Raw genomic sequence first — 25,905 nt, 5'->3', positions numbered from 1 at the left:
TATCGAAAACTAAAAAATGGTGATGAAAATATATTTGGTTGGATTTTTGAAAATATTTTTAGTGAAAATAATTTTTTAAACGAACCAAAAAATGAAAACAATCAAATCTAGTTTTTAAATTGATTTTCGTCCAAATAAATTTTTAGGTATTTATTTGAAAGATCATTTAACCTTATTGAATCTTTTTTTGGTGCCTTCCTTATTTAAAATTATTGCGTTTCGTGTTATCTGTTTTCGCATAGAATAACATTGCTGCTGCAAATAGTTTCACCTTTTGATAAAAAAAAAAAAAAGTCTAGTTACCCTGTACAGGACTACACACCCCATCCCCGTCTTGATTGCTCTTTTTAAAAAAATTTATTTTTAGAAATTAAAAATTTAGCAGCTAATTTATTAATAAAAATTAATATTTTAACTTGGATGACAAAAAAAATAAATGTTTACTTTATATAACTAAAACATATAATTAAAATTTTTAACATGCAAATTATATTAAATTTATGATAAATAAGTTGTTATATATAAAGTTATTTTAAATAGTGATAAAAATTAAAATAACATTTAATTTAATTTAAAATAAAGTTGGAAAATATAGATTGAAGAAGATAAATAAATAAAAATCCTAAAAATGTTAAAAAATTAATCCTAACAACGCTAATAACACTAAAATGTTACATAGGATAGGATTAAAAAGAGAGTTTTTCTGATTAACTTTGTTTTGAACGAAGGAATAACTACAAGGACATGACCCGCCGTCACCGTCCACCGCTTCCGTCATAAAGCAACTAAACTCTCCACGCATCCACGGCCGTCCATGCATTACTGGGTCGTGAATCTCAAGAAGCTTGACCAATGACCATGGTCTTCATTGAGGCTTCAACGTACACAACATAAATCTTGATATGAAGGTTTACGTGGAACAATGTGAGTCTGAAGGTTTAATATATTGTTTTTCACTTGTGCTTAGCTTTTATATGAATTTTTTAAATTCACCGCCAAAATCATCAAAGCTCAAACCTAAACCAAAATCCTAACTTCATTCTAACTAATTGCGAACCAATCTAACTACCCTCTAACTGAAGTAACTAATTCCGTCTCTTCATGTGACTACCCTATAAAAGCTGTACCGAAGGATATAGATGTTAATAACAAAGCTTCAAATCCTCTCTCTCGACTTCATCTTCTTCCCTCTCCCCTCTTCTCTGAAATCCTCTCTCTCGACCTTCGTCTTCTTCCCTCTCCCCTCGCGATTTCCTATCAAGCTGTGTAATAGAAACAGTGCAACCAACTCATACTCCAAGCCACCGTCAAAATGGAAGCCGAACCCAAATTCTCGGAGTCCGAAGTTGTGCGCCAAATTGACGTCTTCTTCTCACCTTCGGTCGGTGCTCAGACTTGGGTCCGTCTTTCTCTATCGCCCATGCTTGTTCGAATCAATCGATTCTGCCTTTTTTTTTTTTTTTAATTTTCAAACTAACATTTCTTTGTTTCTTTTAGCTATACGTTTTTCGGCAGCTTTCCACGTCGCCTCGTTGGCGACCGTACTCGTTGGATGAACAATGCCAAGAGGAGGTACGGTTCAACCCTAAACATTCAGAATTCAAACTTGATTTAGCCATTGACAAAGAGTTCAACCAGGTTTGTTCGTTATTATTGTAATTTGCTATTTTGCTTTATTTTAGACTTGAAATATTCAATTATTATGTTATTTGTAAGTATTTTTTTTTAGATTAAGTGAACTTTTACGAGTTTATAGAATTTCCACGAATTATCGTAAACTCTCGAGTTTGACAATCTTGCTTTCAATTCTCTTCAGACTTTTTCAACTTTGTGGAAGCCATATAAATCAGTACCATATGTTGAACCTGGATATGCTGTTGGGCTTCTTATGGGTGATAAGGTAACTATGTCTCCCATTCTATTATTTGAACAACATTGTATTAGGTGTGCCAATGCAACATGTGAGATTATTGTCCTATTTATTGAAAATTTAATACTAAATCCAATAAATTAGGATGGGAGTCTTTTGCTGAAACTACTTCTTAGGATGAGTTTCTTTTCTTCTTGGTTACAGTTGCACCTGCATCCAATCCATGAAGTTGTGCATCATCTTAATTCTGCTGAGAAGTCTGTTAGTACATCTAAAGAGCAGGTATCATGTATTTCTTTCATTCATGCATATTTGTTATTTTATTGTAGAAATATAAAAGCGACTGAAAAATATTTCTTTCATGCAGTGGGTTCCTCTAAAGTACCTCAGCTGCAAGAGTGATATCTCTTGTAGTTATTTACAGCAAATGGTGGTGGCAGAAGAGAGTTCTTCCACAAACAACTTCACTATGAGCGCGTAAGAATGTCCTATTGTCCCTTTTCACTCTTATGTGACATGTAAATTACTAAATTTGTTAAGTTTGTAAATCTTTGATTCAAGGAATGATTATGTTACTGCTCTGTGTACTGGAGGGAGCAGCAACAATTCACCAAAAGTCGAAAGAAAATGTAAGTTTTCATTAGTTTTTGGTTGTAAAATTTCATTAGTTTTGCAAAACATTATTTGTCGTTTGTTTTCATAACCTTACATGCCAAAAGACATCGTTGAAAATATGAAAAACATTGTAGAACATTATTAATCACCCTATTTCGTATGATAGTTGCATTGCTTTTAGAAAAATTGTGGTTAATGTTGAAGATTTTGAAATTAAAGACAGTTGCTACGCATGGTGAGTATAGCTGGTATCTGTGTAAAGGGAAAAGCATGGTTATAGTTTCAAACGAGATATAGTACATTTACATGAAATGTGTTAAGCTTTTCTGTTTAACAGAGAAGTCCCATGGAAAATACTAGCCCGGCATTTTGACTGTGTGAACATATATCTTGGACTCCCTCATTAGTTGATTGTGTGGCCTGCTCACAAAGAGAAATTACCTTCACCTTCCTGATTAATATTTTATTCATCTTGCTTGCTGCTTATTTTCGGTGTTCAAAACTTACAGCTAGCGTGGAAGTTGCATTTAGTCTTGGAAGTTCATCATCACATTCCCTCGGGACATATGGCACAAGCAAATCTGTAGATAGTGGCACAAGCAGTGGCTCACCATCTAAGGATCAAGAGGATCAAAATGATGCTTCTAATGCATTTGCCAGGAAAATCAAGGAACAATGGGTGAGAATTTGTCATCACGCATCTGTTCTATTCTTATCTGTATCTTGCTCATACGTCTAAGCATCTGAACCTTTAACTACAGGATTATGAAAACTCTTACAATGCTACTCTTGGAGATTCAGGTTTGCTCTCATATACATAAACAGATGAACTATTAATAGAATTTTTCTTTAACAATGACAGTCATGTATTGAACTTTTATTCTGGTAGAAATTCATGATGCGGAAGAGTATGATGAGAATTCTGTGAATTCTGCTGCAGAACTCCGGATCTTGGTTAGTAGTCATTAATGACATATATAAAGAAGTAATTGTACAAACATTACACAGCAGAAACTGTGATATAATGCATAGATAATTTTGTAACAGGAGAAGAGTGAGGACCAAAGGATGTTTTTCTTTAAGATTCCTGCTTATCTGCCTGGTACATCAACTGTGTCGGGAGAGCCCACACACTTGAAAGACTTGCCAAGGGGATACATGGGCAAAATGCTGGTGTACAAGAGTGGAGCAATCAATCTAAAACTAGGAGAATCTCTGTTCGACGTAAGAATGCTATTTGCCCATACATTTAAAATAAAATAAAATACCCTTTGCTATTTGTACATCTCCTCAATTTATTATATTTACTAAAGTGCATAGTCAGTTTAGTTTTTCCCTTGTGCGTGTCCAATTTAATTGTAGAATATTTTACCTTGTAACTACAATTATTGCATTTATAATTTTGTTTCTGTTACAGGTGTATCCAGGTTCAAATCGTGGACATGTTGAAGATGTTGTGGCGGTGAACACACAGAAACAGTGTTGCAATCTTGGCAAGATTAGCAAAAGGGTCAATGTGACTCCCAATATTGATTTTCTAGACAAATATAACTAATGCACCACATAGAGGGAGATTAACATACGTAGTGGGGGATACAAAAACCCACATTGTAGGCGACCACACTATATGCTGAATACGTAACATCATTACATCAAAGCCTAAACTGATTGATCTCTTATTTCTTATGACAAACCTTCAATTTTACTAGCTATGTTAACAATGTTATAGAAAACATCACAAACGAAAAAAGTACTCACAACATACTGTATCTGACTTAGTCCTCATTAGTTGAAGGCCTTGAACATCCACAAACACACCCCTTACGGCGCCTTCTGCTATTTTTCCTTCCAATGCGAATAAAGTCCTTCAGCAACACACCTGTTGGTCTAGAGTTTTTGTTTTTGCATTTGTTGTTCTTCACATCAGCCAGTTTGAGCAGAATATACTGGATGTTCTGCACCTCAAACTGCAACCTTCCTATCTGTTCAGAACCTCTTCGAGCTTGTTCTGTTAGCTTTTTTCTTTGCGTTTGTCCTCCTTGCTTTTCCAACTGCATTGTGCTTGTGTCCGAAGATGAGGATGTGCACTCTTCAGTATCCTTTGCCAGTTGATCATATATGCCTATTTGTTTCATGACAGCTTCCTCAACATCTTCTATATGTCTTTTTACTGTTTCGTACTCAATCTCATTTACCTTGCTGCTTTTCTTCTGTGTCTCCGGTTTCTTCTTCAAGTCTTGCAGTGTCATTTTAAGAATGGCAAGCCTCTGAGAATCAGAGGCAAGCCTCTCCAGAATTTTCCTCTTGCTATCTTCACTTGTTGTCTCTTTTCGAGTCTTCCATAACTCTAGCTTGTCAACCCCTAATTCCTTCTCTGTCTCCAATTCTGAAGAGTAATTTTGGCATCTTTCTGACTCATGGCATGTAATTACATCCTCTAGTGAAACAGAATTCTGTTTATTTTCTTCAGTAACATCATGCTGATCAGTTTCACATAACTCAAGCATATGATTATCAATCCTAGTGTGATCTCTCTTGCCATACTTGTTGAAGTCTGGATCATCCTTGTAGTCATCAAGAGGAATGTCTATCATTATTAACCTTTTCTGAGATTTTGTCCTCCATGCATTATGGCCTCGTTTGCTGTTGTCTTTCTTAATTTTCATCACCACTTTTCTGTCGTCAATTTCTGGATATGTGCCAACTTCCAAATTTGAATGCTCATTCATTTCTGTTACAGCTTCTGCTTTGACATTTGCGGTCAAACTTTCCTTCTTCACACGTCTTTCAAGTTCTTTCATCATAAACTTTTCAACTACTCTAATCCTCGTCTGCATGCTCAGCAAATCTGCAACCCCATCTGGTGTTAAGGAGCTTTCACTTCCTTTTAAACTTTGATAGCTAAGTTCTTCTTGGAGACAAGTCTCAATGGCTACATCCTGGATAAAAATTCATGATAGACATGGATAAATAGAAAATATAAGTGAACTGCATAAGCTTTTTTGACAAGAGAAGAGGAAGAAGAAAATACAAGTACATGATATCTAGGTGAAACTGGATGATACCTTCTGTTCTCCGTTGCCTACAGCAAAAGTTTTATTGGTCAAAAGAAAGTAAGTGCGCTCTAGAGATGCAAAATCCTCTTTCAAAGAAGTAATCATTGGAGTATATGCAGATAACTGCCCCTTCTGTCCTCTAATTTCCTTTTCCAGTAAACTGATTCTTTCTATCATTTATTCAATCAACAAGCCTTTTCCAGCACTTTCATCATCAAGTCTCTTGAAAACTCCAGTAAGCTCAGTGACCTTGCCTTTCAGCAGTTCTTCACTAATGGATGAAATCTGAAGCTCCAAATAGAACGAAGCTGCCTCAGCCTCACAAAGTTGGCATTCATTTGTTTTGTCTTGCAACTCTGTATTCAGTGCTTGTTCTCTAACCTTGTGTTGTTCAACTTCATGAAGTAATGATCTCATCACGGACTGAAAGCTTCTATTTTCTTCATTAAAGTGTTCAATTTCTCTTTTCTGATTCATGCAATTTTCTGATAGTTCAAGAATCTGCCTGTCTAGGTTTTCTCTGATCAATCTTGATTCTTCTTGATCCATCTTCAGCTCCTCAATATATCTACAAAACTCCCCATTCAATTTCTCTGCAGCCTTCAGCCTTGTCTCAATTTCTAGCAGCTCTATGTCTTTCTTCTTGAGAAGATTCTCTGAATTTTCAACTTGATGACTTAAACGACAATTTGCATTTTTGATTTCCCGCAGCTCTTTATCCATCCTCTTAGTAGCCTCATTCAGATAAACACTCTCTTCTTCTTTCAGCTCAAACTTCTTCCTTAACACACCAAGTTCCTGATTGAGGTCACTGTTAAACGGCTAAGATTGCTGCTGAGATGTTCAGAAAGAGCTTTTTGTTCGATGACTTTCTGGGTGAGAAAGCTCTCATAAACCAAGTTGAGGTTGCTTAGAGCTAGTACCTCATGGAGTAGTACACTGTTTTCATCTTCAGCCACGAACATTGCATCTTTGAGGTCCAAAACACTCCTAAGCAGTGAATTTTTCTCCTCCCTGAAACACTTGATTTTTTGTCTGCAAATCTATCAACTCCGCATGCAGGGTTGCCAATTTGTACTTTGATGCATTGTCTCTTTCTTCTCCATTGGCTACTTATGTAACATTCCAATTTTTCGTAAATAAATTTAAAAAGTTTTTTAGTAAAAAAATAAATAAATAAATAAATATAGAGCAAATAATAGGCTGAGTACCCTAGGTATAAATAGCTATGTTAAGTCAGGTGCCTCCTCTTCCCCTCATTTTCGTTTTTCTCCACTCAAAACCCTTTCTTTTTTTCGCAGTCCACCAAATCTGTCTCAGAAAAACGACGATCTCGGACTCATTTACCGTTGGATCGTCGTGAAATTTTAGCAGCATGTTCGCAATCCAATTCCGAACATTCTCACCGTTGGGAATTTCAAAATCATGTCTGAGCTTAGAGGAAAACCCTTCGCATTGTAGCCTTTTATTTTCCCGCAGAAACGCATAACTGTCTCGGTGATCCCGGTTTCGTTAACCGTTGGATTTTCATGAAATTTGGATATGTTGTTCTAAATTCAATTGCGCACACTTTCACCGTTGGGATTTGCAAGATAATATTCGTGGAGGGAGAAAAAGGAATCGCATGAAGACAATACAAGTGGAGGCTGCAATCTCTTCTCCGTCTCTCTGACGTTCGAGAATTCTATCGGAACAGTCGAAGGAGAAACCAGAGGAATCTCAGGGAATCGCTAGAGATGCCGCTATCGTTGTCGGAAGACACGTGAGTCCGCTTAGAGGTAAGGGATGAGTTATTCACAATTGGGGGTTAGTGAGAACATGTGTAGGGATCCTTAGAGAACTAAATTTGGGTTTATTTTGGGATGTTTATTGAATTATAATTTTTCTTTATGATTATGAATACAATATTATTGTGTTCTATGTACCAATTGATGTCCTGATGAGAATTGATTGATAAACTTGAGTGCTCTTGATGTCTTTGTGTTTAATCCATGATTTTGATTAATTGATTTTGATACAATTGTGAGAAACTATTTTAGAGGTTTTATATCCCATGTTGTGATAAAATCTTTTGTATAAATTGTTATGTTTAGGTTATGAAATGATGATTCAAACTGTGCGTATGTGATAAATTGAACATGTGACAGATGATGAAATACATGTGTATTGAGATGAGATGTGTATTGAGTTGTGAACTATGAATTGTGCAATCACACAATTGTAAGACCCTTTAAGGGCGACGAGTATTGTGATGGGATCCACTATGGGAACCCGACGAGTTAAAATGATTTTGAAAACAATTTAGTAAATGTGTGTATTGCATAGTTCATAGGTAAAGTGTATATGATTCATGAGGTGTGATAACATATTAAATTAAGATTATACCATTGTGATTGGGATTAAGTGTATGTGATAAATTGAGTATGTATATGATTGAGATATATATGTGCATTGAGTTGTGAACTATGAATTGTATAATCACACGATCATAAGTCCCTTCAAGGGCGACGAGTTAATGCTAAGTCCCTTTTAGGGCGACGAGTTGATGTTAAGTCCCTTTTAGGGCGACGAGTTGATGCTAAGTCCCTTTTTGGGCGACGAGTTAATGTTAAGTCCCTTTAAGGGCGACGAGTTAATGATAAGACCCTTAAAGGGCGACGAGTTAAAATTATTTTGAGAACAATTGAGGAGTCGTGTGTTTTGTACAGTTCATAGATAGAGTCTGTGTGCTAAAATATTTTCCGGGTTGGACTTGAATCAGGAGGGAGAGGCCCTGACGGACTCTTCAGAGTGTAGGCCTTGGGGGTTACACGGTTTGAGTGCTCCTTTAAGTCTATGTTGATCCCATATGGTTGGAGCATTCTTGCAAAACACTGTGACCCTGACTGGTCTCCCTATGATATTACCTAGTGAGAGTGACTTGACTTGTCAGTGTGTGGTTTGTCTTGTCATGTACTCCTAGGAGCCCGACGAGTTTGTTCACTAACATGGTACCACATTGCATATAGGCTTGAGTCTTAGTATAACTGTTTCATGCGCTTGCTGATTGTTTATTATGAAATTGATGTGTTATTATGTCTTGATCAGAGCGTGTGATTCTTGTGTAATGTGATTGATGATTGAAAAGTGTGATTGATGGATGAAAAGTGAACTTTGAATGACAAAGTGGTGGAATTACGTGAATTACGTGTAAGTTTTATTTGATTTATATGATATGTATATTTAGCTGTTTTGTTTCTCTATTAGTTAGGAATGTGATAACTCACTCCCCGTGTATTGTTTGTGTTTGGATCCTGTGATGATCTTGAACTTTGTGTTCGGGGGAGCAGATGACTAGGTAAATTGCTTTAAGGAACATTATGCTGAAGGACGTCGAGACACAACACTCTGATAGAATGTGACAGTGGGACATAAGTTTTTATATTAATTGCATGATGTTAGTTTATTTTATTTTATTTCACTGATTTAATAAAATATCTATGTAAATTTTGACGGCTTTATTTTGAGCCGAATATGTTTTAATAAGTTTTAATTGATAATAGTGAAGTGAATGTGGACCTTTTATCCGTGTGAATTTGGTTACCGATATTTTTATATATTTTGTTTATTTATATATATGTCGCGGTAGAGGGTTTCACAACTTCAGTCCTCAGTTGCCTGTTCTTCTCTAGAAGTTCAACGTTCTCTTTCTGCAACATTGCATTCTTCTGTCTCATGCTCTCAAACTCTTGCTCCATGATCTTTTTCTCTGACTCCATTTTTTCTCTATCAGATCGATTTTGCTCAAGTGAAGTTAGGAGGACAGAATTCTCTACAAGGAGCTTCTGCTTCTCCTCTTGGCTTTTCACATAAGAACTTTTCAAGCCCTCAATGATGTCTAAAATATGCAATGTTGGCATTTCCTCTTGCTTGATTCCTTTGTCGTGCACACCATATGGATCAATCTGAAGAGCCCCACACACTTGATGAATAGCCATTTTAAGCTTTCTAATTTCATGTAACAAAAACTCTTCTTCCATCAGTTGCATAAAGTTTTCAGTCTCCAACTCAGATAACTTTGTTAGAAAATTTTTGATGCCTCAACATGCTTTTCACATTCAGTTAACAAGGCCAAGTTCTTCTGCCCCAGATCTTCTATACAACTTTGCAAAATGAACATCTCCATCTGAGCATTTACAGCTTTGTCAACTTCTTTTTCAAATTCAATCTTCCCCAACCACAGTTCTTCCTGTAGTGCATGAAAAAGATTCTCCAAATTTGTCAGTCGGACTTCACTCAAGTGTTTATGATTTGCATGCTTTTCCTTTTGCACCAAAAATGAAGCACGGAGCTCTTCTACTTGATTGCCCGTGCTTTCTTTGTCCTTCTCCGAGTCAGCATATTTTTCTTCTAATTTGGTAAACAACTTTTCCAGGTTTCTTAGTTTAGCCTCAACACTTTCCAACTGAGATACCAGGATGCTTCTTTCGTTTAGAAGATTGTACTTCTCATCATTTAGCAACTTGCAGAATTCTTCCAAGTCAGTTGATTTAGCCTTCAAACCTTCCAGCTCAATCTTTGAATCAGAGAGGGACTTCTCCAACAAGGCATTCTTCTCCAATAGTTTCTGCATACTTTCAGTGACTATTTGTAACTGTGAAAGTAGAGCTGATTTCTCATCAACGACCGTAGATTTTTCTTCCTGGAGAACTTGGCAAGACTCTTGAAATTTCCTCACTGTTACTCTTAATCCATCTAATTCATCATTTAATCTTGAGAGGGAAAATTCCATAAAGGCATTCTCAATCAAAAGTTCATCCATATCCTTTGACTTTTCATGAAGAGCTTCTTTCTCATTACGTTCCATCTTGCAGACCTCCTTTAGATTTGAGTTCTCATTTTGTAAATCTTTCACAGATGCTGCAAAACATTTAGGATCCAAACCTAAAGTCTGTAGTTGTTCCAGCATAGCATGATATTTATTATTCAAGAGCTGGATATCATTCTTTATTTGATGAGCTTCCTGCTGGAGGGCATTGTTTTCTTCAGAGTTTACAACAAGCTCTCGTTCCAGTTTCTCTTTGATCTCCTTTAATTTAGAGATTTCTGTTTGCTGCCTTCTTAATAACGACCTAGTGGAAGAGAAAGTAAGTTCATTCAGGATCCTGTTTTCTTTCACATTCTCTTGCATTTCTTCCTTAAAACCCTGTTTCGGAAACTCCAAATCCTTCAACAACTGAAGCCCATATTTAAGCTCCATAACAAGACTTCCTTGCTCCTGTTGTGACTTAGAGTACAACTTCTGCAGAGTCTGTAGAGTAGATTCAATCTCAAGAAAGTGAGAATGCTCTTCATGCACTAGAGTCTGCAGCCTCTCTATCTCAGCATGCTTCTCTAAAAGTGCTTGATCCTTCATAGCTATCTTCTGCAGCAGATTTTCAGCCTCTAGTCGAAGAGATTGATTCGATTTCTCCAACATATCACAATGTTCTTCAGAAGTCTTGAGTTTTTCAGCCCCTTTCTCAATTTCTCTATTTAGTTTTTCAGAATTTTCTTGGGCAAGCAAAATTTCATTCTCCATTTTAGATATCTTCTCCAAGCATTGATGGTAAAGGACAGCTAAAGATTCTTTCTCTTCATTCAGTTCAGCAAGATCTTTTATAAGCGCTTTAACTTCCAGTTCTGCTCTTTCAAGTTGCTCATTTAACATCCTGGAATTCTCCTCAGCAAGGGTTATCTTGGCCTCCAAAACTGAAATCTTTTCAACACACTGCTTGTATCTAAGAAGACCAGCATCCTTCTGAGCTTCCAACTGGCCTAGTTCTTGCTTTAGATTTTTGGCTTCAATTTCAGCCTTAGAAGCTCTCTCATCAAATTCCTTGACATCCAGCTGGGCAAGAGATAACAGAGTCTCCAGTTTAGCTATACTTTCTAGGCACTGGTTGTACTGAACTTGACTAGCTTCGTTGTCAGACTTTAGATGTGCCAGTGCTTCCTGCAACACTCTAGTTTCAATTTCTGCTTTACTTGCTCTTTCATCAAGGCCTCCAGCATCTTTTTGTGCCTTATTAAGATCTCTTTCCATTTCGGATAACTTCTCCATACTCTTCTGATACTGAAGAAAGATAGCATCCTTGTCAGACTGTATTTTGGCCAGGGCTTTCCTCAAGGTTTGAACTTCACTATCTGCTTTCTCTGCATGCTCAGACTCGGAATAATTTGGACAAGGCACTCCTGGAGTGTGTGATTCAACACCCTGCGAATCATCGGTCAGCATGTAATGTGCTTGGTTGGGAAATGCTTCTGCCATTGTTTTGTGGGCATGGCATAGCTCTCCCATTGCATGATCGTATCTCTCTGCTAAAGCACGGTATGCTCGGTAGAACTCCTCCACTAATTTCATGAGCTCCGGACGCTTCTTATAGTACATTTCTGCCCTCCTTGCAAATGAATCTGCTTCCTCATCAATCAGCTTGATCATTGCTTTAACTTTGGTATCTATGTCTGCATAAACATAACATCACTTCAGTTATTGGATTAAGTAACATAAGCATAGACCCGAATCAACCATCATTTCCTTAATTACTCGCACTTGTATATTATAGTTATAGCATCTTTGGCACATTATAACAACTGGATTTATTGTTTAAAAGTAATCACATAACTTCTAATGCCACACAGTCGAGCAGTGAGTCTGTAAAAAGTAAAATTGGTTCAACATTTTCTGACATTAGAATAAACACCCCGACAAAAGGAAATCTTGTACAAAACGTCATTTCCAGTCTCTGTCTTCTTCACATTTATATTCTTAGATTCACTATGTATTTCATGTGGACTCGTAAGTAAATAAATAAATAACTATTTCGTCCTAATAAGTTAGTTAGCATTATTTAATTATATCAATCTCATTTAAAATAAATTTTTTTTATAAACTATTCCGTAGAACTTGATATTAAAAATAAATAAAAAGTCATTGGAAATAAGATCTCAATTAAATGAAAAGTATTTAAAAAATAATTTCATTAATAAGGTGAAATTTATTTATATTTGAGACTAACTAACAAGAAGGTTTTTTTTTTCTTATATCCAACACGGCAGGGAATATTCTTATTTCAGTTTTACAAAAAAAAAAAAGGGAGAGTTAGAAAAAAATTTAATCTCGTATCTGATTTGGCTGATATGGAGTTCCACTTCCTTTTATTTTATTTTTAAATAACTGAAAAAAAAATTAAGAACCATATTCATCAATTAAGTTTGAGCATATATCTCCATCATTGATTTTATAAAACTGTAAAACACTCTAGACAAATATGGCTAATGCACCACATAGAGGGAGGGAGGGAGATTAACATACGTAGTGGGGGATATGCAAAACCCACAGTGAAGGGAACCACATTAGTTTTGGATCAAATGAGTATGACATAACTGTAGTCTCGCAGGTAATATGCAAAGACTATCTTAGCTAGAATTCATGCACCATATGATAGCTTGCCCACACGGGAGTTGCTAGGTGCACCCAACAATATTGTTGGTGCACCCAGCAATTTATTGAAAGTACGATTTTGCCCTTCAGTCAAAAAATTTAAAACATTTAAAAACGTTTCCCTCTCCTCTCCCGGAATCACTCACGCCCTCTCCTCCTCTTGCTTCTGCTTTTCCCTCTTCCGCGACCCTGTGAGTTCTCCTCCTCCGCGAGCCCGACTGCTGCTTTTGTTTTGGTTGGATGCCATTTTCGTTCGAGGTAGGTGTCGTTAACCTTCCATTAGCTTTTATTATGCACTGTGTAGTTGTAGCATTAGGCTAGGTTAGAAGAAACATAGGTTAGCGGAACCATAGGATAGAAGACGAGAGCAGGAGAGGCCGGAAAAAATGGGGAAAGAGGTTTACGACGGAACCTTTCGGAAGACCCGTTATGGGTTCTTCCGGAAGTTCCGGAAACTTTCCGGAAGAAGTGATCTTCCGGAAGTAACCAAACGTCTTCCGGAAGAGCTTTCCGGAAGAAGTGGTTTTTCGAAATTGTTTCAGAAGAATCACTTCTTCCGGAAGTGTGTTTTTTTTTTAAAACAAAAATTGTTTTGTTATTTTAAAAAAAAATAATTATTATATTTTTTTTTATTATTTTTGTTTTTGAGATTTTATGAAAAATGAGGCTTGGATTTTTTATGTCATGTTTTTTTTTATAATTTAAATTTTGTATTTATTGTAAATATTAAATTGTAAATTATTTATTTTTTTGTTTATAAAATAAGTTGTGTTTGTTTTTGTTTATTGTTTATTTTTTAAAATTAGTGTTTTTTGTTTATAAATGAAGTTGTTTATTTTTATAAATAAAGTTGTGTGCGTTTCGGAAATTTTTTAAAAATACTAATTTTTTTTATAAATGATATAAATAAAGTTGTTTATTTTATTATAAAAGAAGTATTTTTTTAAAAAATAAAGTTGTGGATGTTTACTGATTAATTAATTTTACATCAGTTGTGTTTTTTTTATAAATGAAGTTGTTTATTTTTTTAAAATTAAGTTGTGGATATTTTTCATTTAATTAATTTTACATTAGCTGTGCTTTTTTTTAAATGAAGTTGTTTATATTTTTTTTAAATTAAGTTGTGGATATTTTTTATTTAATTAATTTTACATTAGTTGTGTTTTTTTTTAAATGAAGTTGTTTAATTTTTTTTAAATTAAGTTATGGATATTTTTTATTTAATTAATTTTACATTAGTTGTGTTTTTTTAAAATAAATTTGTTTATTTTTTTAAAATTAAGTTGTGGATATTTTTTATTTAATTAATTTTACATTAGTTGTGTTTTTTTAAATGAAGTTGTTTATTTTTTTTAAATTAAGTTGTGAATATTTTTATTTAATTAATTTTACATTAATTGTGTTTTTTTTAAATGAAGTTGTTTATTTTTTTAAATTAAGTTGTGGATATTTTTTATTTAATTAATTTTACATTAGTTGTGTTTTTTTTTAAATGAAGTTGTTTATTTTTTTAAAATTAAGTTGTGGATATTTTTTATTTAATTAATTTTACATTAGTTGTGTTTTTTTTTAAATGAAGTTGTTTATTTTTTTTAAAAAATTAAGTTGTGCATGTTTAGTAATAAATTTTTTTTTACATTAGTTGTGTTTTTTTTATAAATGAAGTTGTTTAATTTTTTTAAAAAAATTATGTTGTGTATGTTTTAAAATAGTTTGACTTAAGTTGGTCTTATTTGTTTATAAATAAAGTTGTTTTTTTTATAAAAAAAATTGTGTATATTTTGACCGAAAAAAATACGTGTTCGACATGATTTGCAGATCAAGGCCAGAACACGAGGTTTAAGTCGTGCCATAGGCAGACTTGTAGGCAGAGATAGACCTGATGATCAGAATGCTGCTGATGTTCCCGAGAGGCGTAGGCCTACTGCCTCAGTCCGTAGGCTACGCGTTCATCAGATGACTGCGGAGGGACGTGATATGGCTGAGAACGTCGCTGACATGACTGACGATGTCCCTGAGCAGGCTGCGGAGGCACCTGAGATGCGTGCGGACGCACCGGTTGCTGATAGTGGTGAGGGGTCAGATGGTGATGATGCTGCTGAGGCATTCCTTGGTGGTCCACGTGACCCATCAGTGCTCACATCATTTGCCGAGCATGTTGCACATGTTGTTTGTAGTGGACAGGTATTTTAATTTGTTAATTATTTATCATTGTTGATTTATTTGTTTGTGATTAATTTTTTTTAATAATTGTATAATTTGTACTTCAAATCAGGAACGTCCTGATTTGAAGTTAGTGTCACATGGGAGGAAGATGACACTGATTGGGAGGCCAGTGCCTGAGATTGAAGGCCTGGTGGCTGCCACAAGATTAAGTCCACTGATAGATTGTTCAGTTATTACTGGCGATCCTGAACTTATATCCGCATTTGTGGAGAGGTGGCACAGTGAGACTAGCACCTTCCACCTTCCTGTAGGAGAGCTGACGGTCACATTGGATGATCTGTCGTCAATCCTACATTTGCCCATCACTGGCGCCTTGCACAGTTTCCACGCTCTTTCTACGGAGGAGACCAGATTTTTGCTTACGGAGTTGCTGGAAGTGTCTGCCGAGGAGGCCAGAGCCGAGACAACACTCACACGTGGAGCATATGTACGATTAGGATGGGTTCGAGACATTTATGAGACGAGATGTCAGGCCCGGCGATGGATTGTCGCAGCTCGCGCTTATCTGCTGCACCTTGTCGGTTGCACTCTTTTTGCTAATAAGAGTGCAACATACGTGCATGTGGTCCACCTTGACGCTTTTCGGGACCTCGCTCATAGTGGTGGTTACGCTTGAGGAGTTGCCGCGCTGGTTCATATGTATGACCAATTAGATGAGGCTTGTAGGACCTGTGGCGTCCCCAAAATAATGACTGGTTTAATGGTAATGATTTAATTAACAAAAACCATGGTAAATTTTTTTTTTCTTCTTTTTCTTTTTCATTTCTTTCTCTTTTCACCAAAACAAGGTTTCGAAGGAAAATCCTCACTACAGAGTCCTGAATGGCCAGTTCACAACTCTATTCGGAGTCATTTCTTTCTCACCGCTCATAATCTCTAAACTATTTTGCTTTTTCAAAAGGAAGAATTACCAGCCATTACTTTAGGTCGTCACGTGAAGTAAAAGATAAAATACGTCGATAAACTCTTTTACAAATAAAGTTGCTAAGCTTTCTTTTCAAATAACAAGATCGATCACAAATGCATTCATCATTTAAAGTTGTCCAAAATATGGGAGTTTTACAAAATATATAGTGTCATCCAGAGCAAAGGTGTCCATAGTGGTGGCTTCAGCCACAAGTAACAATTATCAAATTCCTATACATCAGGTCTACCCATACAAAAGCAAAAGAGTAAACCTAACAGTCAGTCCTAGATACACCCACCCTCAAAAAGTATACAAAACTAATCCAAGAGTTGTCCACTCCACCGTGCGCTGAAGCGTCCGTGCAGGTTCATCTGGATGCACCAAAAAGTAGCCGTGAATCGAATGGTGCCCCGAAATCGGCACCTCGTGTTGCCTTCGAGGGTCTCCCAAGCTCCCTTAGGCACTCCATCTCTACTCGATCACGGATTAGCTGCGCCGCCATCACGATCTACAAGAAAGAAGAGAAAGGGGTAGACTCTTTCACAAGAATCTAACTATGCGCACACAATATTGTCTACAAACCATACATGCAAGTAAGAAGGGGTATCTAAGGCTTTCCATCTCTGGTAATCGATTACACAGCCTTGGTAATCGATTACCAGAGGCTAAACTTGAACTACACAGCCTCAGACATGAAATATGCAATAATGCACTGTGTAATCGATTACACATGCCTGGTAATCGATTACCAGTGACCCATCCTCTGTGTAATCGATTACACAGGCTGGTAATCGATTACCAGAGGCTCCCTTAGCTTCCTGACTTCGTTTTCAAGCCTGGTAATCGATTACATCCCCTGGTAATCGATTACCAGAGACCATCTTAGCCCCTGTCTTCATTTTAAGCCTTGTAATCGATTACTCACCCTTGGTAATCGATTACCAGAGCACATATCTCACATACACAAGTTCACAGCTGGCCAGCCACCACAAGCCTCCTTGCTTTGTGGTCTTGTTTTCCTTTTATCTGTTGACTGCCAGGAGCTCGCCTGCTTAGGTACATCACAGGTTCTCACTGACCGACTATGCCCGGGTTGGGTCGGGATTGGTCAAGCTTGGTTTTGGGCAATAGCACCCCACCTGACGTCCCCAAGGTCTCCTGACCCCCGCGACATATCTCCAGGTACCACTCTGTGGTCAACAATAAAAGCAGGAAGTTTCACCCTTCAACACTTCCTCATCTCAAGCTTGTAGGATTATGGGGTACCCATCACATGTGGTACTAGGTGGCGGTCGGGCGATGGTGCACAACAAGTTTTCCACATCCACAATGCGCGCATAAACCCACCATCCCCTGTTGCCCACCTCCAACTGAGCTCACGTACTCCCACGTAGCCCATATCCTCGTTTCTCTCAACACCGGGTCCCCATCAATCCTCCAAGCTTCCACAACATCCAAGCAAAACAACATTCAAACAGCATAAGCTATCACAGCCAAGCAAAACAGAGCAAAGGCAGAAAACTCTGCTCAACACATCAACCAAATCACAGCTTTTCTCACTTAAAGACCACAGTAACAATTCCTTGATCCAATTCGTTAACCGTTGGATCGACTCCAAAATTTTACTGGAGTCTATAGTGCATAAGCCTACATTTTGACCGTTGGGATCTACTAGAAACATCCAGTACTCATTCTGTACTACTTTCCACAGCGAACCACACACAAGCATTTTCTGCACCAAGCTAAAATCTGCTGCACCTATTTTACAGCAAAATTCTGCATAAGTGCAGATTTCGAAAATCACACTTCCCTCATCCAATCTTGCTCAAATCAAATCCTACAAGTCCCAAATCATGTATCAAACATGTCTAAACCAAAGCCAAGCTTCAAACCACAGCAACACAAAATCTAGGTGTCCAAAACCCCTCAATTCAATGGTTTTCTAGGTTTGAAAGTGAAATTTAGAATGAGGTAAATTTGAAGCAAACTCTCACCTCACACCAGTCCATAACATCTATTAGACTTGTTCAAGCTGATTTACACCTAAAATCTCACCGAATCAAAATTTGACTCTTCAACACCCAAATTTTGCCCTAGAAATGGCTCTTGTTCACTTTGGTCATTTGTTTTTCTCTCTAGCTCAGCCTAACCTTTCTCACATGTCCTAAATGACATTTCAAGCTAGTATTAACTCACTTTAACCTCCATTTACCACAGAATTCAGACTTAGCCTTCCAACTCTCAAAGTCTCACTCTTTTTCCACTCATAACATCACATTCTCACTTTCTAACCTAGGTTAGTTCTACCCTTCATCTCTAACAGTTTTCCATCAGCAATTTCAGCATATAAACATCACAAACATCATCCAAAAATCCTAAAACAGAATGGGTATGTTTAACTCATCCAAACATGGCAATTTCAACAAGTTTCAGCAAATGCTTCACAAATAATCATCACACAGCAGAAACTAACATAACACCCATCATATCTCCCAAAACCCCATACCCACGAAATTAAGAGAGAAAGAAGTCCACCCAAACCTGAATTTTGAAGTCCCACTTGTAGCCACGCACTTCACGACCCGAAAATGCCTCCTTTCGCGATTTGGAGCAGAAATGAGCACCAAAGGTTGGAGCTTTGTTGGGTTTCAATGGAGAATGGAGGGAGAAGGAAAAGGCAACGTGAGGAAGAGGAGAGCTTCTGAATTTCTGTTTGGCTGAGTGAGGAGAGAGAAAAGCTTTTTGGTCTTAAATAAAAGGTTTTCCTCTTTTCTATTATTTTATTCAAGCTCTGCCACATGTCCCTATTTGATTGGAGCAAAAAGGGCCCACTTTCTCTTTTTGACTGTGACCCATACTCAGTCACAAAAGTGAGAAAAATCTGACCTTTGAAACGCTAAAATCCTGCCTCAGTTTGCGTGCCGTTTCTCTGATTCCGTTTTCTCGCGTTTCTCTGCGTCCGTCGGGGCCAGTTTTCGAAAGTAAGCAATATATCTATCAAAACGCTCAGAATAAAACCCGAGCGTGGTTCAGAGGTTGGTTTCGTTAAATTTTAAGTCGCACGCAAAACGATGATTTTTAACTAATTAATTAGGAATTAACCCATAACCTCCCAGTTATGGATTTCTCTCCTTAATTAGTCTAACCCGCATATCTTGCCCCACTATTCCTATTTCTACCAAGAACATATCTATACATATACACTGAATAATACTTATATATATATATATATATATATATATATATATATATAATCATTCAAAATACATCGTTTCCGTAAACTCCGGGTAGAAATTTCCAGGATGTTACAGGACCACCACCCGACAGCTTGCGGGGTACTTGACGCTACTTCAGGTAAATTTTGTGTTTATTAACATGTTATGTTCGATTATGATTTAAACATGTTTTTATGTTATGTTAACCTCAATTATTGTGTAGTGTTGGATCTATGAGCACTTTCCTAGTGTGCATCGTGTGACCCCCAAGGCCTACACTCCGAAGAGTCCGTCAGGGCCTCTCCCTCCTGATTTAGGTCCAACCCAGAAAACATTTTAGTACACAAACTCTATCTATGAACTGTACAAAACACACGACTCCTCAATTGTTCTCAAAATAATTTTAACTCGTCGTCCTTTAAGGGTCTTATCATTAACTTGTCGTCCTTAAAGGGACTTAACATTAACTCGTCGCCCAAAAAGGGACCTAGCATCAACTTGTCGCCCTTAAAGTGTGCGCAATTAAATTTCGAACAACATATCCAAATTTCGTGAAAATCCAACGGTTAACTAAACCGGGATCGTAGTTTTACCGAAACAGTTTTTTATTTCTACAGGAAATTAAAATGCTACAATGCGAAGGAGTTTCCTCTAAGCTCAGATATTATTTTGAAATTCCAAACGGTGATAATGTTCGAAATTGCGTTGCGAACGTGGTAATCAAATTTCACGATAATCCAACAGTGAACGAGTACGAGATCGTCGATTTTCTTAGAGTGGGCTGCGAAAAAAAATGGATTTTGAAAGGAGAAGGGGAAAAACGAAAATGAGACCAAAAAGAGGCACCTGACTTAACATAATTATTTAAACCTAGGGTACTCAGCCTATTATTTGCTCTATATTTATTTATTTATTTATTTTATAAAAACAAACTCTTTTATTTTCTATCAAACAAATAAATGAAATACCCTTTTTATTTTTTCTCAAATCATTATTTTAATTAATAATTATATCTCCTTATTTATTTATTTATAAAATCTCATTATTTTTTTAAAACTCTATTTATTTATAAATAACAATCATTTTTAATCTAGATTACAAAAATTGGGATGTTACAATAATAACGTATTTTGCATTTAAGTAAAAGTAAAATCAAGGAAAAAGTTTTAATTGATTGATTGAGATTTAAACTTAAGATCCTATGCATGCTATTCTAAGTTTTCCCCATTAGGCTGATCCTAATGGTTTAGTTGATTGATTCATATGATTGTTCCTTTTAACTGAAACAACTAGGGGTGTAAGTTAGGGTTGAATTGGGTTTTTTTTATCCGACCTGTGTGCACTTGATTAGAAGATTAATCACAATACCTGACACTTAACATTCGGCTAAAAAATTGAGGGTAGGATTTGTTAAAGAATGCTACAAATAGACTCTTAATATTTTATTTTATTTATAATAAAGTGAATTTTATTGAATAATAGACTTTGTTAGAAAGGACTTAATATTAATTAAGTGACTAATTAAATTTTTTGATAAATTAATTTTAAGTAAAATTGATAAATTTTTTATACCTACCTCGTGATAATAAAAAATGTCTATATAATATGTCATCTAATACTAACATCCTTCACCATCTAGTTATTAGTGAGTTTTTTCTACCAAGTGAAGTCACTTAACTCATGAGTTGACTAAAACAATAATAATTTTAGAATAAAATATTTTAAAAAATTAAATGTGAAAAAATAAGATTTGAATATGAATTATTGAATTTTGGGAATTGAGTTGATAGTGTGTAAAGGTGAAAATGAAGTTTGAGACATACGACAACAAAGTAATTTCTGTATTGAAAATGCATAAATTGGCTTGGCATTCATGCTTGAACCACACGACAAACTGGTGATGAGGAAAAAATACTTCTAAAGCCCAGAGTGAATTAAGGATAAACTACTTATTTCAAATGACTAGCCAAACTTTTATCTCTCACTAGTTTATAAATTTCATCCGGTCTTTTATTTTATATTTTTTGAATTATTTTTTCTTAAAATATATTTTCATTTAATTTTTGTAAATATTATTTATTTTTCGTTAAGTATTACGAATTTCACATTTAAAAAAAAATAATGTGTTCCTTGTTTGACTTTTTTTTTAGGAATTATTGTTTGACTTTCTTACTTAGAAGGATTAAATAAGAAATTCACAACATTTAAAGAAATAATAATAATAATAATAATAATAATAATAATAATAATAATAGTAATAAAAAAGTATAAATAAAAGAAATTATTAATGACAAAAAGAATACTTTACCAAAAAAGTGTTATTTAAGAAGAAGAAAAATATATCAAATAATAAAATCATATTTTTTTAGAAGGAAAATCGAAAATTTGTTAAAAGATTAAATTTTTAAATTAGTCTTTTTTAAATCGTAGTATTAGATAATAAATATTCTATTTTTAAAAAGATAATTAAGAGTTAATGAGTTATGGTTTGCAATGCGTATCAAATAAGTTAGAGAAAAAATATCTTAAGATCACAATAAATTAGGATTACAACAGAATTTTTAGGATCTATTAAGATTACAGTTATAATAATTTAAAGATTTAATTTATCTAAAACATATCTTTAAATTGATAAAATATCTCGATATTTAATTAAAAGATTAAAGGTTAAAGATAATATTTGAAATTTGAAAGACATAAAATATATAAATAATTCATATTATAAGAATATCTTGTTTATTTATAATTTGAAATCTTTATTATCCCTTTAAGATTTGGCTCATTTATATTTTTTGTTTGTGCGATCTATAAATCCTATACAGTCACAGTCGTTCAATTGTTGAAGCGTTTCACGTTCGGCAAAAAAAGAAAACCAAAGATGAAAGATATGAATTCCACCCTTCCTCGTACTCTCCCTGAGGATTTGATCACAGAAATTCTGATGATGTTGCCTGTGAGATCGATATTGCGTTTTAAATGCATGTGTAAGTCATGGTTTTCTCTTATTTCTGATCCAGAATTCGCTCGATCCCACTTTGCCCTAGCTGCAACACCCACCACCAGATTTTTTGTGTCAGCCGACGATCATCAAGTTAAATGCATAGATATAGAGGCATCACTTCATGATGATAATTCTGCCAAAGTAGTCTTTAACTTTCCTCTTCCGTCACCCGAAGACCAATATTATGATTGCCAGATAGATATGGTGGGTTCATGTAGAGGATTTATACTCTTGATAACCCGTGGTGATGTCTTTGGTTTCATCATATGGAATCCTTCAACGGGTCTCCGGAAAGGAATTAGCTATGCGATGGATGATCCTACATATGATTTCGATCTTGATCGATTTGGCTTTGGATATGACTCATCAACTGATGACTACGTGATAGTGAATTTATCATGTAAATGGTTGTTCCGCACGGATGTCCATTGTTTCTCCTTGAGAACCAATTCATGGAGTCGCATTTTGCGTACTGTTTTTTATTATCCTCTTCTGTGTGGACATGGAGTGTTCGTTAATGGGGCTCTTCATTGGTTTGTTAAACCCTTTGATCGTCGTCGTCTTCGAGCTGTGATTATTTCATTTGATGTGACGGAAAGGGAATTATTTGAAATTCCACTACCACTTAATTTCGACCTTAAAGATCCAATATATGATTTGACGGTCATGGAAGGATGTCTGTGTCTCAGTGTTGCTCAAGTGGGTTATGGAACTAGAATTTGGATGATGAAAGAATATAAAGTGCAGTCGTCGTGGACCAAGTTATTTGTTCCAATTTACAATCAGCGTCATCCTTTTTTCCCTGTCTTTTGCTCAATATGTTTAACCAAAAAAGATGAGTTTTTGGGATCAAATCATAAGACATTAGTGAAACTTAATAAGAAAGGTGATTTGCTTGAACATCGCGCACGTTGGCACTACGTGGACTATTGTAGTATTTTAGTACGCCGTGGTGTGTACAGAGAGAGTTTGCTATCACTCCCTGAGTAATTTGTGAAAGCAACTGAAGTCTGAAATTGTGTGCAGAAGGCATAATGCGTGAATTGGGTTCCTTGGCCTATCTTGTAATCTCCCTTTCCTATTGTCAAAAGTATAAGTTGGTCAATCCTCGTTGGAGTTGGTACATGCTATTTATAGCATCTATATCTTTTTTATTCTTAATATTGTCAATAATAGGTTGACAGTTAATTTGTTTTGAAGTTTAATTTGTTCTCGTATTTGAATCTGTCTACATGTATTGGAGTGATTTGTTTTTCTATTAATGTTGATAATCTTTCCATCACATATAATTTCATGATATCCCTAAAGCTTTGGCATATGTTGGTTGTATAAAAAATGTATAAAACTGAGCTAGTTTCATGACATGCAAATATTCTCATATGGAAGAGTTGATCTCTGTTAGGTCATGTGATGCTGGTGTTGGTGGTATGTTTTGGAGTACTTACTACTTAGGAAGGTCAATGAATCCCTCTTAATGATTTTTAAATTTCCTTTTAATTTTGTTGTTTTGATTTCATTACGATTCTGACACTGTAGCTTTATAAATTAAACGTACACAGCCTAGTCAGCAACTTCTGGCATATGGTTTTAGCATTTATGAAGCTTATATTAGCATCATACACAAGTAACATATGCAAGTTCACAATGAAAGCAAGTTTGAGACCTTAAACTAATTAGGATCCATGACCTAACGCGTACAAGCTAACTAATTGTTCATTTAAATTTGACATGTCTTTTTAAGATTACAATAAAACTTTTAGAATTGATTAATTTTAAAATTTACTTAATCTAAAAAAACATCTTTAAATGATAAGTATATATCAATATTTAAAGTAGATATCGTGGGTTCATGCAGAGGATTTATACTCTTGAGCTCAAGAATATGGATATTCAATTTTGTTGTTCACGATATGTTTATTTCGAGCTAAATTTTCTTTCTTTATTTGCTTTTTTCACATAGGTGGATTACAGTTTTTTTTTTCCAATTATTATTTATTGCATTGGTTTGTTTTTATTAATTTATTTTAGGATCGTCATTAGTTTTATTTGTTACTTGCTTGGTTATAGAAGCTTATTTTTATAAAAAAAAAAAATGACAAAAATAGGTAAACTGAACAGATACGTAATTATAACGCTTTGGTTCTTAAATTGCATCCATATTTTGTATAGAATGGCTACCAGGGTAGAAAAGGCTTGGTAGCTAACAAGGTAGTGAAAGTACTAGAGAACTAGAGCCTAGAGCCTTGATCATTTCTAATGACAAGTGATTAATTAACTTCTATTGTGATATTATGCTAATTAAAACACTAATTAATAAATAGTTTGATGGCTTTTAAACTCATGCTTGTAAATTGCACATGCCTAGATCACTATTTAAATAAGAGTGGATTTATTTTTATACCAAGCTGATGATTGAACTTTTATTTTTCTATGTTGCCTGCATAGCCATATTAATTGAAATCAGATAATGATCTTGACATGGAGGGGCAATTGTTGCAAAATCATCCATAAATTTGATCATGTTTTCCCCGTTTCGTTTCAATTAATGGTTGTTTTGTTTGTCTTTCTGTTTTTTTTTTAAACAATTTTAGGTCATGAGGGAGTTATGTATCTCAAAAGGTTCTGTTTGGGTCTTGAAAAGCGGTGATGGAAGCCATTAAGCAATGATCCGAAAGTCCCGCTAATTGGTTTGAGCAAAAAAAAATATTGTTTGAATCAAAAGAAAAAGGTAGAGAAGTTAGATGAAAGAAAATAGGAATGGTCAAAGATTGCACCATCAGCTATTAATGGAAGTTACATGAAATGATTTTTTAAATATGCGCAATTCTTTTCCAACTTTAATTTTTTATAAGGATAAAATGAAAATATTTTTATATTTTGTATTGAAAGAAAAATGAAGAAAGTGAGAAGAAAATATAATGACATCTAAACTTTTAAAATGTAACGAAACATAATTAAAATACGGGTACATGTACACTTATTTCACCAATTCTTTCCCATCCTTCCCCGTTTTCTTCATTAGTGAAAAATAAGTTTTCTTTCGTCTTGCGTTTCTTCTTTTTGCGGTTTGTCTTTTCAAAAATGTTATTGTAACTTTCCTTCAAATTGATATTGGACCTTGATGGTCATTTAAAATATCAAAAACCTACGCTAGCACAATATTTTTTTTTGTCATTTTTTACTTTTCAATATCTTTGAGAATCGATGGTGTAAAGTTAGTGATTCAAGCTCATCTTAGTCAATTATAGGATCATTCTTATTCATGGATTGGATTGCTCCAGTTTTAAGAGAATAAAAATTAAATTAATTAAAATGTTTGAACTAATTAGAAAGTAAATTTGAACTAAGTTCAAATAAACATTTTTTAGTCATTTTGCATTTAAGTAAAAGTAAAATAAAATCAAAGAGAAAGTTTTAATTGATTGATTATTTTTTTTTACAAGACTATTGAGGTTTGAACTTAAGATCTGATGCATATTATTTTAGGTTTTCCATTGATAATTATGAAATTTGCGTTAATTTGATAGTCATTTTTTTGCTAATGAGTGTAATT

General features: G+C 35.0%; 4 protein-coding genes across 4 annotated transcripts; 2 read left to right on the top strand and 2 right to left on the bottom strand.

Annotated features, from left to right (window-relative positions):
* Positions 1–709: 709 nt before the first annotated feature.
* On the top strand, positions 710–4,142 carry LOC100804615 (uncharacterized). Its single transcript, XM_006573785.4, has 11 exons — positions 710–1,399; positions 1,498–1,638; positions 1,817–1,900; positions 2,075–2,152; positions 2,238–2,347; positions 2,432–2,499; positions 2,995–3,164; positions 3,247–3,286; positions 3,375–3,439; positions 3,533–3,709; positions 3,903–4,142. The coding sequence occupies exons 1-11, from the start codon at positions 1,313–1,315 to the stop codon at positions 4,038–4,040; spliced, it is 1,158 nt and encodes a 385-aa protein (XP_006573848.1). The 5' UTR covers positions 710–1,312; the 3' UTR covers positions 4,041–4,142.
* A 118-nt stretch (positions 4,143–4,260) lies between these two features.
* On the bottom strand, positions 4,261–5,718 carry LOC102669982 (protein NETWORKED 1A). Its single transcript, XM_041015152.1, has 2 exons — positions 5,551–5,718; positions 4,261–5,424 (listed from the first exon to the last, which is right to left on the bottom strand). The coding sequence occupies exons 1-2, from the start codon at positions 5,716–5,718 to the stop codon at positions 4,261–4,263; spliced, it is 1,332 nt and encodes a 443-aa protein (XP_040871086.1).
* Positions 5,719–9,601: 3,883 nt separating this feature from the next.
* Positions 9,602–12,001, bottom strand: LOC121172652 (protein NETWORKED 1A-like). The gene has a single exon (XM_041015148.1). It carries the CDS (start codon positions 11,999–12,001, stop codon positions 9,602–9,604), a length of 2,400 nt encoding a protein of 799 aa, XP_040871082.1.
* A 10,228-nt stretch (positions 12,002–22,229) lies between these two features.
* Positions 22,230–23,342, top strand: LOC102669851 (F-box/kelch-repeat protein At3g06240). The gene has a single exon (XM_006574251.4). The coding sequence runs from the start codon at positions 22,230–22,232 to the stop codon at positions 23,340–23,342; it is 1,113 nt and encodes a 370-aa protein (XP_006574314.1).
* Positions 23,343–25,905: the final 2,563 nt, after the last annotated feature.

Source organism: Glycine max, chromosome 1, assembly GCF_000004515.6.
Source record: "Glycine max cultivar Williams 82 chromosome 1, Glycine_max_v4.0, whole genome shotgun sequence".
NCBI lineage: Eukaryota > Viridiplantae > Streptophyta > Magnoliopsida > Fabales > Fabaceae > Glycine > Glycine max.
The sequence above is the reverse complement of the archived record's forward strand: the minus strand, read 5'-3'. Positions and strand labels throughout refer to the sequence as shown.